The sequence below is a fragment of the Sander vitreus genome, chromosome 4 (assembly GCF_031162955.1).
Source record: "Sander vitreus isolate 19-12246 chromosome 4, sanVit1, whole genome shotgun sequence".
Classification (NCBI taxonomy): domain Eukaryota; kingdom Metazoa; phylum Chordata; class Actinopteri; order Perciformes; family Percidae; genus Sander; species Sander vitreus.
This window is the reverse complement of record NC_135858.1, coordinates 11320826-11334549: the sequence shown is the minus strand read 5'-3', so window position 1 is coordinate 11334549 and position 13724 is coordinate 11320826. Positions and strand designations below refer to the sequence as shown.

General features: G+C 39.3%; 1 protein-coding gene across 1 annotated transcript; it reads left to right on the top strand.

Moving 5' to 3' along the window:
- The first annotated feature begins 10380 nt into the window (after positions 1 to 10380).
- Positions 10381 to 12391, top strand: il10 (interleukin 10). The gene is made up of 5 exons (XM_078248208.1): positions 10381 to 10548; positions 10738 to 10797; positions 10973 to 11137; positions 11736 to 11798; positions 11924 to 12391. Exons 1-5 carry the CDS (start codon positions 10381 to 10383, stop codon positions 12032 to 12034), a joined length of 567 nt encoding a protein of 188 aa, XP_078104334.1. The 3' UTR covers positions 12035 to 12391.
- The last annotated feature ends 1333 nt before the right edge of the window (positions 12392 to 13724 follow it).

The following is a 13724-nucleotide window of genomic DNA, read 5'->3' as shown; positions in this document are numbered from 1 at the left end:
ATTAAAAAAAGAAATTACTCTGGGCTGAGACTTCCTAGGAATTTTACCAAAAAGGCTCAGGATGCTGCAAATGTTGTTATAATATGAAAATGGCTGGTGGATTTAAGACAAAAAGTAATAATTTATTGAATGAATAAAAAAAAATAAAAAAAACGAGTGTAGCTGTCCTCAATTTAGGTCGTCCTGTACGTCTCATCTCCGGTTTTTCCTGCATCCACCATGGGTGATTTTGTGTGTGTGTGTGTGTGTGTGTGTGTGTGTGTGTGTGTGTGTGTGTGTGTGTGTGTGTGTGTCAGTCGTGGGGTGAACTCAGCAGCCCCGCCCGCTGCACAGATCAGACAGGATGTAAACAGCAGCAGCTTTCAGTGACTTTAGAGTGAAAAAACATTACCGCGTACATTAATGTTAAAATGTTTACAGGTTGGCAGGACGGTCTGAAATGTTCTTGTCTTTCGTTTTACGTTTTGTTGGTAAATGTGAGATGTTCCGAGTCACACACGTGAAGAGAACGGTCTCTGAAACAAGGAAATGAATTTGACCCGTTCTCACTCTCGCTTGGTCAGTGGCCAAATGCTATAGGGGGCCCCGGCTGTCAATCAATATCTTCCAGTCACGCGGGCCCCTGATTGGTCCGGGCCCGTAAGCACCGCGTACCCTGCTTACCAATAGTTACGCGTATGCCCTCTCACGTGGCACCCGTCAGGGATGCCCGCTCTCACCATTGCTCTTTGCGTTAGCAATTGAGCCCTTAGCTATTGCAATAAGATCCCACCTGTCCATCTCAGGGGTCAGGGTGGAGGATGTGGACCACACCATCTCGCTATATGCAGACAACGTAATCCTGTTTTTAACACATTTGAACTCCTCCCTGCCAGCTCTTATCGACTTGCTCTCCACCTACAGCAGCATATCAGGATACAAAGTAAATCTGCAAAAAAACATGGCTTTGCCTCTTAATCCTCCAGCGGAGCAATTTTCACAAGTAAACTTTCCCATTAAATGGGACGTCCAGTGTATAACATATTTGGGTCTGATGATCCCCACTCAATTAGACAGAACCTTTTTGCTTAATTACAACCCCCTACCTTTAAAGGTGGAGAGGGATCTGGACAGATGGAGGCATCTACCTATATCTTTGATAGGTCATATTAACTGCATAAAGATGATAAAGATGCAAGGTGGTCTAAAGTTCCTGACCTTTTTTGAACTATTCTACTGGGCGGACCAGCTAAGAGCCATTTGGATTTGGCAGACGGAATTGGATAACCCCCTGCTTGGAAGCAGATTGAGCAGTTCCATGCAGCTGAGGTATCATTGGCTGGTATTCCCTTTATACGCTCATATTATGCTCTGAAAACTGGCACAAGTAATCCTTTTATAAATCACACCTCCAAATTGTTTTCCATTATACAATCCCGCCACAAATGCTTAATGACCTACATAGGAACATGCCATTCCATACCAATCCTGCTCTTCCACCTGCTCTTAGAGACGGGCTTACAAGGCTATGGTTTATGAACGGAGTCAAATCATTTGGCGACCTCTATGAAAACAACATACTTAAATCTTTCAAACAGCTAAAAAGTGCCTTTAACCTCCCCGGAACACACTTTTTTAAATACCTGCAGATCAGACACTTTATTAGTTCACAGAAGAATGAGCACTTAACGTCTTCTGCCTCTCACCCAATTGACATCATCTTAAAAGACATCCAAAACCTAAGGGGCTTTGTGTCCCTAACCTACGGTAGAATGTTGGATCTTTTGGCAAATAATGTGTTAAAATCCCGGGTCACATGGGAACAGGATCTGGATCACACCTTTAGGGATAGTGACTGGGAGGCAATATGTGCAGAAGCCCAAAACTTCTCCTACAACAGCCGGCATAAACTCTTACAGCTTAATCTTATCCATCGTATTTATTACACACCAGAAAGACTTCATAGAATGAACAGTTCTATCTCAGAAACCTGCCCTAGGTGCAAGACAGACACAGGCAACCTGATGCACATGTTTTGGAGCTGTACAAAACTAACACACTATTGGGGCTCCATTTTGGATATACTTAAAAAGGTCATAGGAGTCGAAATTCCTCATTCGCCAAGACTTGTTTTGTTAGGGGACACAACAGCTCTGCCAGCTGATAGGAGGAAAAATATACGCTTCATCAAACTAACCTTGATCGCTGGAAACAAGTGCATTGCTATCATGTGGAAAAGCGAACTTCCCCCTCCTGTCTCCTTATGGTTGAAGGAGGTTACCTCTTCTAGGGCCTCAGAAAAAATTATGTTTTATCTCAAAAAGAAACCTCATCTATTTGTAAATTGCTGGAAGGACTTTAGGCAGTACCTTAATAATACGCTCCAGCCTGCTGGGCAGCCTCTTCCATTGGTGTTACAATAGGCAAGGAAGTAACTCACTTTACCCTGCTACTATTGATGCCTTAGCTCCCTGACTTTGCTCCTCAGATCTCTGCAGGGTAAATCCAGAGAGCTAGCTAGACTATCTGTCCAATCAGAGTTTTCTGTTGCACGACTAAAACAACTTTTGAACGTTTTCCACCAAAACAAGTTCCTTCCCAAGGCTATTTTGCAGCGGCACCGTGGCTCCGTCCGGCACTTAGCGCCTTCCATGACTATTGTGATTGGTTTAAAGATATTCCAACAAACCAGAGCACGTTTTTCTCCCATCCCGGAATGCTGTGTGGACTAGCCAGACCCTCCTCCGCAGCGCTGTGGAGGAAGGTTTGGCAATGCGTGACTATGCTTCTAACAGCTCATTTAATAAACAGTATGGTGTGTTCAAGCTGCTGTACATGTAATCTGACCTGTATTTGTCTCTATCAGGATGGTCAGACATGCTTTTTCCTGCCTCGTGCTTTATTTCTACATTGAGACAGTGTTCAGTAACTTTGCCTCGTCTCAGCAGAGAAAAATGGGCAGCAGCCCCGGAGCCCCAAAAATTGAGTGTCACAAAAGTCCCCCAGGGTCATTGCATGGAGGGCGGTAGGTGGGGGGTGCCCTGAGGCCACATGTTACTCCAGCAACAATGTACATAAATGTTTACATTTGTTATTTAACAATTTACTGTGCTTTAATTCAAAACAGATGTGTTTCATGTAGTGTATTAATAAATATGCTCAACTTTGTGCTGCACTGTCACTATGGAGAGGAGACACAGAGAACGATCAAGGTGTATAGTTATTGAATAACCGCTCACAAACATTCTCACAGTGGACTGCAGAGGGTGCTAAGGAGTGGGGTAAGGAAACCCCAGAAGCAATTTCATTTCACTTCTGTAAAGATAATTTAGTTGATTTTAAGCTAAGTTATTGACTTTTGATGTCTAATTCATGACATTTCTGGTGCAAAATGTGTTTATTTTGTCTATTATATTAGGTATCACTTAATAATATCTCAGATAACCTGCACACACAGCCACCACACATCTATCAGGATTTTATTTGGGATTCACAGTGTCCTACAACTTATTCTACTTCTTGTAGATTATATGAATATTTAGTTGGTTTTAATCTATCTTCCAAGAAAACAGTTGTCTGGAGGTCATTAATACTTTGAGAAGAAGCCGTATTTTTATTCAATAATATGTTGCTAATTTCAATGTATTTTGTATGTATTTTGTAATCTAGTGAATTTAATCACATTCTAAAATGACTTTACTTCTGGCTGAAATACTACAGTACTGTATTGTGGAGGTGGGCATGGTTTGCATTCAGTGGCAGAGGAGGGCTCAAATCTGTGAGCAACTGAACTGTTCGCCAGAGAAGCCGGGCAACCCGAGGCGCACGGTTGAAAAGTTTATTGAATTTATTTTTAAAGTGTGTAACAAAAATCATTAATAAATACTGTTGTCGGTGAATGGACTGTCGTGGCTGTGTGAGCTGAACTCATGGTGGCAGCGAGACCTACAGTACATGTATATATCATAAACACATGATCAGACAGAAACTCAGCAACGCCAAAGTGCCTGCAGTTAATGAATACGACATTAATTATAACCATTACTGTGCAAAAAAAAGTTTTATTTTTATGCATTATGTAGCTTATTGATTTAATATTTATATAGTTTTACTCATTTATTAACACAACTTCATCTAAGTAATTAGAAGCTGTTCTGAACCACAGCAATACAAATATTTTTTTCATTTTATTTGTTCAATCATACCACCTTCAAGTAGGTAGGCAACTGTTAATTAGTTAGTTAGTTAGTTAGTTACCGGTGGTTAAGCTTTATTTACAAGACAGAACAAAATACATAAAGAGTATACAGTATAACGCCTCAACAAGACTATTCGACCCCACAGTCATTATACACACACACACACACACTGTCACCTATATGAAAAATACCAGCCAGAAAAACTTGAACGAGTGACTCAGTTTGTTTTGCAGTTTATTCCAGTAGTGAGGTGCATAGTCCTGTAAAACAGTCTTCCCCAGTTCAGAGTTAGTATGAGACTTAAAACTCAACTAAGGATGTTAAATATCAATTGAGCAATTGATCATTGTGTGACATCTTTAAACAATCATCTGTGGCCTTGACTTGAAACCATCAGCAGCAATGGTCTAAACTCTACCAGACATTATATATTATAATCAACAGTATCAAAAGCCTTTTACAGAGTGCAGCACAAGTGATGCTAGCGCTTCATTATTGCCCTCTAGTGGCGATCAGTGAAAATACAGTGTTTTATCCACTACAGGTGAGCAGGTGTAACATAGCCAACATCGTCGTGACCATCAGCAACAGCAGCAGCATGATGGTGATTGACCACAAGGGTTATATCTCCTCTTTTCACTTCTTCATACCCACCCCAGTATCTTGCTTGACATCTGAGTATTGGTAGCCCTTAACCAAATTAACGTAAATAAGAGTCAATGAAACTGTGATTCATCATTCAAATTGCATTTAGAAACTGTTATTTTTACTTTCACTAATTCAGCACTCAGATGTTTGAACGCCATGGGAAAATATGAGCCATCACAATGAGCAGTGCTTACATAAGTGCGGTTAACGCCTTCACAGGTACATATGCGAATGGCCATACGCATGCATGTGCTTACGCACTTCCACCCTAACGCGCATAAATAGAGTATGGAGAATTAGGTGTCATACTTTTGGAAGCATCACACTGGAGTATATCAATCACTGATTGATGACTGATGAACCGGAAAACTGCTTGCGCTACTTTAATCTTACATTACTGACAATGTCCAGGTGAAACTGAACTTTGCGTTCAGTGGGAAAGTTTCATCTCCTCAAATAGATGCTTGCTCAGCAGAAGGACAGGGCTACTTAAGGTTTCAGATTACAGCAATACTTTCATCTCATGTCGCTTGCTCAGCTCTGTGGAAATGATAAGGTTTCGGAGGAAGTTTGCAGTTATCTTTTTTTTTGTATTTATTCAAGTTCACATTTGAATGATTTATTTTAAATGTGCCCGCTTATTATTACAGTTCCATTGAAAGATCTACTACAGACACACAGTTGTTCAGATCCACAGAGTGAAGTGGGTGACATGCCAACTACACGACAGCTCACATTCACCATGACATGTGAACTGAGAGGAAGTCTCAATGACTAAAGAATTCATCTGAAATCCAGAAGGGTCTCTGCAGGTCATAGATGAGACAGAAAGTATTTTCCGCTCTGCACAATCCTTAATAATAGGCCTCTGCCCTCCTACATATCAGCTGTCAAAACAACATCCATTAATGAATGTGAATTTGTGAGTGGTTGGACAGGACGCTGTCACCCTGTTGTCACCTCATATATATTTCTCCTTTAACCCCTTTCTTTGTAGGTGTATTGCGACAACTCTAAAACACCAGCACATACTCTTACTACTATTATTTATGTCCACATTTCAACAACCACTTGACATAAACAATAACAGAAACAGACGTCTGAAGGATTCAATGCTCCACACACACACACACACATCCGCAGTCAAATAGACGACAGATGTGAAAGTGAAATGTGGTGAATCTATTTGTAAAGACAGATAGATTTCCTCTAAAGGCGAGTGTAGACTATGCAGACACTCAATATGCACACACAAATAAAGAAAATGTGCATATATAAGGAGAAAAATGCAAAAGCATAATCAACTAAGCTGAATCAACTGGATATGATATCAGCAGTCAGGGTTCACGTAATGTGGTGCAGTATTGCTGACTGCAGATCCTGAGCACCGGTTAGTGACAATATCAGAAACTGACAAGACTAGAGAGAACAAAGAGACACATTGACACATCTCCAGAGCAGACAGCGTTCTACTGACTGTGATCGACAAAGTGAAACATGAAAGATAAGATTTAACTGATTCAGCTTTGGCCCAATGCTAAGGAGGCAGAGTGAACAGGATATGGAGCTGACTGAAGAAAACTGTTTGATCAGAATAAGCAGTGCAAGAAATATCACTAGCTTTTTATTGTACCTCTGGTTTGAGTGATTGATTGATTGATTTTATTTGACCACTTAAATATAAAAATATGAAACAGTACATGTGTCACACATTAAAAATACATAAACAGTCAGGGATGACACAATAAAGCCCAAAGACTTATTTCCATTGTGGTCCCTATTAACATTAACTTGCTGATATGAAGCCTCCAAAGGGTTAACACATCTAACTCACAGGATTATAAAAATGTGATCAAATTAGTTTCAATATTACCACATCAAAAAAGCAAAAATAGAAAAATCCGTCAGTTTATTCTTTTTTGTCACCTTGGTGATAATGGTAAAACAAGAAAGAAATGCAAATAGAGCTTAAGAGACATAGCTAAATTAATGTGGCTTTCTTTGGTGCTACAGACTTTTCTGAAACCAGGGAAACAACTTGTGACTGATGAATATCTCATGATACGATTGGTAATACACATCATGAAATATACTTATACTTTCATGACACCCCAATTCTGTGTTACAGCTGTCTTAAGATCTTGATGATCGTGCGTGACATTGGTTTTATCAGCAGTTGCTCTTGTCACATCTGGTATTTGGGTTTGATTATGAGTTGTGTGCAGGAAAGAAGAGCTCTAACTAAATGCTAAAATTGAGTTACTTTATGAACAAAAACTATATGACTTAATAGCGGATTCAAAATCTCTCTCACATGCACATAAACAATGCCACAACTGAAATCCCACTAGACCTGGGGGAAGCATCTCAAATGCAATTGCAACCACAGTCATAAAATCACACAGCTAAATGCAGACATGCATGCACGCACACACGCGCACACACACACACACACAGTTAGTGCCAAAGTCAGATGGGTTTCCCATAAACTGAGTACTGCTGACTCAACCTAATTTCACATATGTATAGTATATACAATATGTACATATATAGCATCTTTAAATGTATGAGGTAGGCCTATATTTGCTGCTTGACATTCTTTGCATTCCATATGTTTTGGCTGCTTTAAGGAATGATATATTAGCAAAACTACTTCAAAACACTTGAAATATTGGTTCGACATCCACTACGCTTTTACAACTTTTGAAATTCAGAGTTGGCAAAAGACTATTTCACATTCATGTTGACTAACATCTTTGAATGATATGTGTTACTGTAGGTAACACATGCACAGAACTATATAATATTTATAATGCCTAATTAAAAACAAATGAAATAATGCTCATTATTTCATAAATTTCTCTTTGTTTTTAATTGTGCGTGTGTGTGGATATAGTACTTTTATCATGTTTTTAATATAACAGATTTAAAATAAATTATTGACGATTTTAAATAGTTAAAACAGTCACAAAGTATGTTCAAATATATTTAATATTAAATGTATTCTTGGGGGAAGACCTTTTCTCTGCCTTTATTTGAAGGGCAAGTGTATCTTTATTAAATCTGTGGGATTTATTTGGTTTCTGGTTGCAGACTGATCTCATGAAGTGGCGTATGTATGACACACCAATTCGTATGCCATTATTGGCGTGTTATTAAGACGCATACTCGCTTTTTAGAGTGTTTATCAACACCGTTTGGCCTCCATGACTTCCATTACATTGCAATTGCGTGTGAATTTATGCCGTAGCAAGTAGTATGAAAGGGCGAAAATCCGCGTAGGGAGGTTGGATGGGGTGGCGGATTGGTCAAACACAGGACTTTCACTCAGGAGACCGGGGATCGTGTCCCGCGTGTCACGTTTCCTTCGTGTCCCACGTGTCACGTTTCCTAAACTCAACCGTCGCTTTCTTCTATTACTAAAGCCAACCCTGTTGTTCTTTTCCTAAACCCAACCCGTCCGCTGTATACGGCGCTCAAAATGCGTGCAGATAACACGGCACTTGGCTTAAGAAAGTGGGCGTGTATGTTTACGCGAAGTCATGATATCACATTCCTAGTTGGTTTCTTTTTAATGCGAAGTGAAAGGGTCATTGCAATTCAAAGTTCCTAGCTAAATTAGGCCTTGCTATGGCCCGGCCACATAATCAAATTAAATGTTTTGTAAAAAGGACAATATATAGATTATTGTCTTTAGTAATTGAATTAATCGTTTTCCATTGTTACTTGAAAATCAAATCACACAGAAAACAAAGAGAAAAGGTTCGTTGCATGTCAGTGTTGTCCAGCAGAGTGCAGCAAAGAGGGAGCATTTTCATTTTTGAAATGGAAACGCTATGGACATGCAAAACTGAAAAAAACTGTCTATAATGCTTTCTTCTGGTCAACACTGAAATGCAATACACCTCTGCACTATGGCTTGCCGTGGTAGTCGGTGTAACAAGGTGTAACAAGGCGTTCAGGCATTCACAGATTACATTTCTTGGCTACCCTACTCTACTCTTTGTTTTCTGTGTCATGATTTTATTATATTGTGACATGGAAAATTCAATAAAAACAATAAGTCTGTTATCAAAGACAAAAAGCTAAACAATTGCTCCTTTAACATATCTTTTTTATTTGATTATGACACTGTAAATGCATGAATGTATATTACAATGAATGTTATATATGTATTTATTTGTTTTAATTTAGGCATTTAAAATCTTCCATACTTTAGGGCCTTTTAAGAACAAACTAAAAAACATGTTTTTAGCAAACTTCTAATTATTGTATTGGTACACTGTTTATCCACATTTGTCTGTGTTGTACCAGGCATTTGTTTTTATTTATTTTACTTTTTGGAAAAGCACACTGTGTTATCTTCAGCATGACAGACACTTCATGCGGTAAATTAACTTTAACTTGAACTGACAAATCATCCTGAATTTTATTTGCACAGATTGTGAAGCCTTCACTATGCTCAGATAATCACTAGTAATGATTTTGCTGACAACACTTTTCAAAATACCAGTGTTGCCCAACAAACAAAGTGTGCATTGGAACGACAGAGAGACGTTAATTGTGGCTAAATGGGCATTCCATACAAGAGAAAAAGTACTGACGGAAAAACACCCCTTACACTGCCACTACTAAGAGTCCCGAAACACTTCTCTATGTAGTTTCTCCTTGTATAAAGACACTATACATATTTGCCTATGAATATGTAAACCTCCCCAAAGAGAAAGAATACCATGACCTCAATCACATAAGCAAAAAGCAAAGATGATGATGTCACGTGTCTTCAGTCTTATTACACATCTGACATATAGAGGGAATCCACTGCGTCATCAAACACAAACCACAGCTTATCAATTCCATCTGAATGGCACTATTTCCTCTGTTCTTGTGAATGCATGGAATAATATGTGATTTACATTTGATGCCATTTTAAGCGCTATTTTTTGCACCTATAACGATGATTTATGATTTCTGTGCTAATTTAGCAGACAAAGGCAATGTTAATGTATTGTATATGGGATTGATATTGTCATACACTACACTGATAATAAGAGTAACATCAAAAACACATAATAATAATAATTATTATTATTATTATTATTATTATTATAATAAATAGTATATAATATTAAAAAACATAATGATACAAGAGAAAAATATGTCATGTCAAAATTCCAAAAGGTGCTATGTCACATTTGTTTTCATTGAGAGTTCAAGATCTTGAGATCTATCACCAGCCTATCTCATGGGAGGAGTAACCCATATGTAATGTAAGATTCTGAAAAAGAAAATTTCCCCGCATGTATGAAGCATGTTTAACCGTTTGTCTTCCAGTCAGTCTCCTCCCTATCTGTCCCAATTTGGGTATAAATACAGACAAGAGATGAGCCAAAATATATATGCACCTTTCTCTTCTGAGCTCTTCATCAAGATCCTACTAAGAAGATTTCGTCTCTCAGAAGTCAAAAACGTCATACGTCCACTGAGCCACTCGTCCTCTTGAGGGCTCACTCTTCTCTTCTCTGCCTCTAGAAGATCCATCAGCGTGTCCAGCATGACTCCTCGGTCTCTCCTCCTGTCCGTCCTGGTTCTCTTGGCTTTCTTCAGCACAGCCTGCTGTTCTCCCATCACGTGCAATAACCAGTGCTGTCGTTTCGTGGAGGCCTTCCCTGGCAGGCTAAAGAAGCTCAGAGAGGACTATTCACAAATCAGAGACTTCTATGTGAGTAAAAGCACAACATTAACTCTGAAAGCACCTTGACAGTTGCATGCAGCATCATTCGGATACATGTGGCCATGTAGTCCTGTCAGTCCCCAGGTGATGCTGTGTTGGATGCTGCACTTGCTCACCTCTGTCTGTCTGCCTCTGCTGGCACTGGCACTGAGATCAAGCTTTTTCTTCTGTCTGCAGGAAGCAAACGATGACTTGGACACAGCGCTGCTAGACCAGAGCGTCGAGGACTCTTTTAAAGTAAGTTCCTCTTTTAACTCTACATGAAGTTCATTCATAGTCAGAACAAATTCACTGTGTTTAAAGTATAATCAGAAAAAAGCCTAAAATTATTCGACAAGACGAACATGGTGCACGCCAGTCAAGAGTTAAACGACGTCGCATAACCAGATTGGTGCTTTCCTTCCCCCTTTAGAGCCCGTTTGCCTGCCACGCCATGAACAGCATACTGGAGTTTTATCTGAGCACTGTTCTGCCGACAGCCATGGCCGGAGTGACGGAGGAGACCAATAACTTAAAGCCTTACATGGAGTCCATACATCAGATCTTTAACGACCTCAAGACAGATGTCACCAAATGTGTGAGTAGCTGACACACGTGTTACTACTACAGGAGAATAGAAATGTAAATACGTACCTGGTGCGCGCTGCCGAAAGCTCCGATGTAGCGTGTAGTGTTTATAGCATTCAGTGCGCAATTCGCAGCAGAATGTAGGAGGAATGAGGAACAGAATTAAAATGGATCTCCAAGTTTAAAGTAGATCTTCCAACATAAGTTTCAGGGATATGTCTACATGCGATTAGTCTAGTCTAGCCCATGTCTGACACAGCAAAACCATCGAAACCGCCTTCTGGGTTTGGACTTCATCCCAAAACCATCCAAATCGTTACCACACTATTGAGGCAAATGGATGACCATGACAGAAAGGGGAAGAGGGGCGCACACAGGACAAGTCATAATATTGCATTAGTCAGTGATTCCTCAACTGCAGCAGCGTGCATAACTGTGCATCATCCAATTCTTGCAAAAGGGGAAGAGGAGGAATGGCTTGCTGCTACTCACCAAAGTTACGTCTTCTGTGTGGTGGTTGGTCTTGGTTGAATTCAGGGCTTGACTGTCAAATGAAAGTTGGGAGCCCCTGTGGTAACATCATCTTTTTTTTATTGTTCTTCCTATAGAGAAATTACTTTTCCTGCAAGAAACAGTTTGACATTGAAAACCTCAACTCTACTTACACTCAGGTGAGTGTCGACATTTCATCTTTAATTGTGAAAATATGTATGTTTTTTCAAATACAGTTTGCATGTGTTCATGCCTGTATTTCAACAGATCATTTTAATAAACAGAACCATGTGTTTGTCCACAGATGGAGAGTAAAGGTCCATATAAGGCCATGAGCGAGCTGGATCTGCTGTTTAACTACATTGAGACCTATCTAGCTTCTAAACGGCAAAGACACAGAATGGCCGCTGTTTAAAGACCTGCTGACCCTAACCAAAATGTGATCTTGTTCATCTCAGGAAAAAGAAAACACAGCCTTGACCCTTGCACTCTTTTGCAATTAATCCATTATTTTCAGTGGTATGAGTGTTGCCACATGTTGGAGCCTGCTGAACTGATGTCTTAGTAATTCTGAGACTTCTGGTTTTGTCCTGAGGACAAGTTTCTGTTTTAAGACCATATTGAGTCCTACATATGAAGTTACAACTAAAACTGTCGCTTATGAAGCTGTGATATTTATATATTTTATATCATATATAATAATATGTATGTTGTTTTTTTATTTATGAAGACCAATATTGTATTGTTGTAGATGAATAAATGACTTGTTGATAATAAATTACTCTTTTGATTTTATTTGACAAGACGATACAGCTGCTATACTGCAATTTATTAAGAATGTGTAATTGGTAGAGTGAAAACATAACATCCTGCAGTTCTACTGTCTATATGTGGGGAACCACTTAGAGTGTAAACTCAACATGCTGATGCACTAACCTCAAACGTGACCCATATACATCACTTACCAGCAGCAGCCCTGTATGTAACTTACCGTAACTGTAACTAGCCAGCCTCACCCTCATGGCATATGCACAGTTGCACAGTTGATGCACACACAAAAACACACACACACACACACACACACACACACACAAAAGCAATCTCACTCAGTCACACAGACATAAAACAGAAGTAGCACACAGGGTGAAATAGAGCTCCCCTGCATACAAATCTTTTGCATTTTTATTAACTTCATCACAGTTACAGAGCCAGAGGGGGTAACTGCAGGGTTTAATTCATCAGCTGTACTATAATGCATTTCTACCTGAGCAATAAAATATTAACAGAAAGGATGCTAAAAGATGCCCCTGTAATAACATTTGAATGTACGTACGTGCAATGACTGCGAAGTGACGAGATTCCTGACTTGACTCAGGCCCCTGAACTGAAACTACTCTATGACATTTTATGTCACTTGCTTAGTCAACATAGGATGATCTGAATAGTATCATTCCAGCGATGACAGTACCTTATGCAAAGATATCATTCATAACAATTGTCTGATAAAGCATGACCAATTTTATTTTGACAGTATTAAAATCATTGTAATCAGTGTTGTGTTCATTCTTTTAAAAGTTCTTAAAGTGTAGGTTCAGACTTCTGTCTCCCTAAAATCAGTGTTTACATTTTGAATCGCATGGCTGTTAACCTGCTGGTTTAGATCATGTCTGGCTGTTATGTAATGACTGGATGTGTCTGTACAGAGAGCAATGGTTTCGAGGCAAGGTGAGGAAAAAATGGAGACCATCAGTTATGGGCTCTTCCACACTGTAGGGACGTTGATGCAAAACTGCAGAATCACTGTTTTGAGTGATCATAATTAAAGGTCAAATTGTTTTACTTTTAATATCTATAATATGGATCTACCATGGCACACCACTTTTACCTCAACAGTTAAGATAACCCAAAACCCCACAACAAGAAAGTCCTGGGTTCAAACCCCACTGCTTTACATTATTAAACTGTTAGGCCTACTTCGAAAGACTCCAAATGCTCAGCAAATCATTATTAGGGGACTACATAAAAATACTGGGATGAGGTGCTAAATCTTATAATTTAATTTATATAAAAAAAAGAAAGGCTATCCACATCATTCCAAATATTTT

What these genes read in the sequence shown, in the direction of transcription:
- il10 (XM_078248208.1), top strand. Translation starts at nt 10,381, where the DNA reads ATGACTCCTCGGTCTCTCCTCCTGTCCGTCCTGGTTCTCTTGGCTTTC. An exon ending in AGACAGATGTCACCAAATGT is followed by an intron (nt 11,138 to 11,735) that starts GTGAGTAGCTGA and finishes TTCTTCCTATAG; the next exon opens with AGAAATTACTTTTCCTGCAA. An exon ending in TCAACTCTACTTACACTCAG is followed by an intron (nt 11,799 to 11,923) that starts GTGAGTGTCGAC and finishes GTTTGTCCACAG; the next exon opens with ATGGAGAGTAAAGGTCCATA.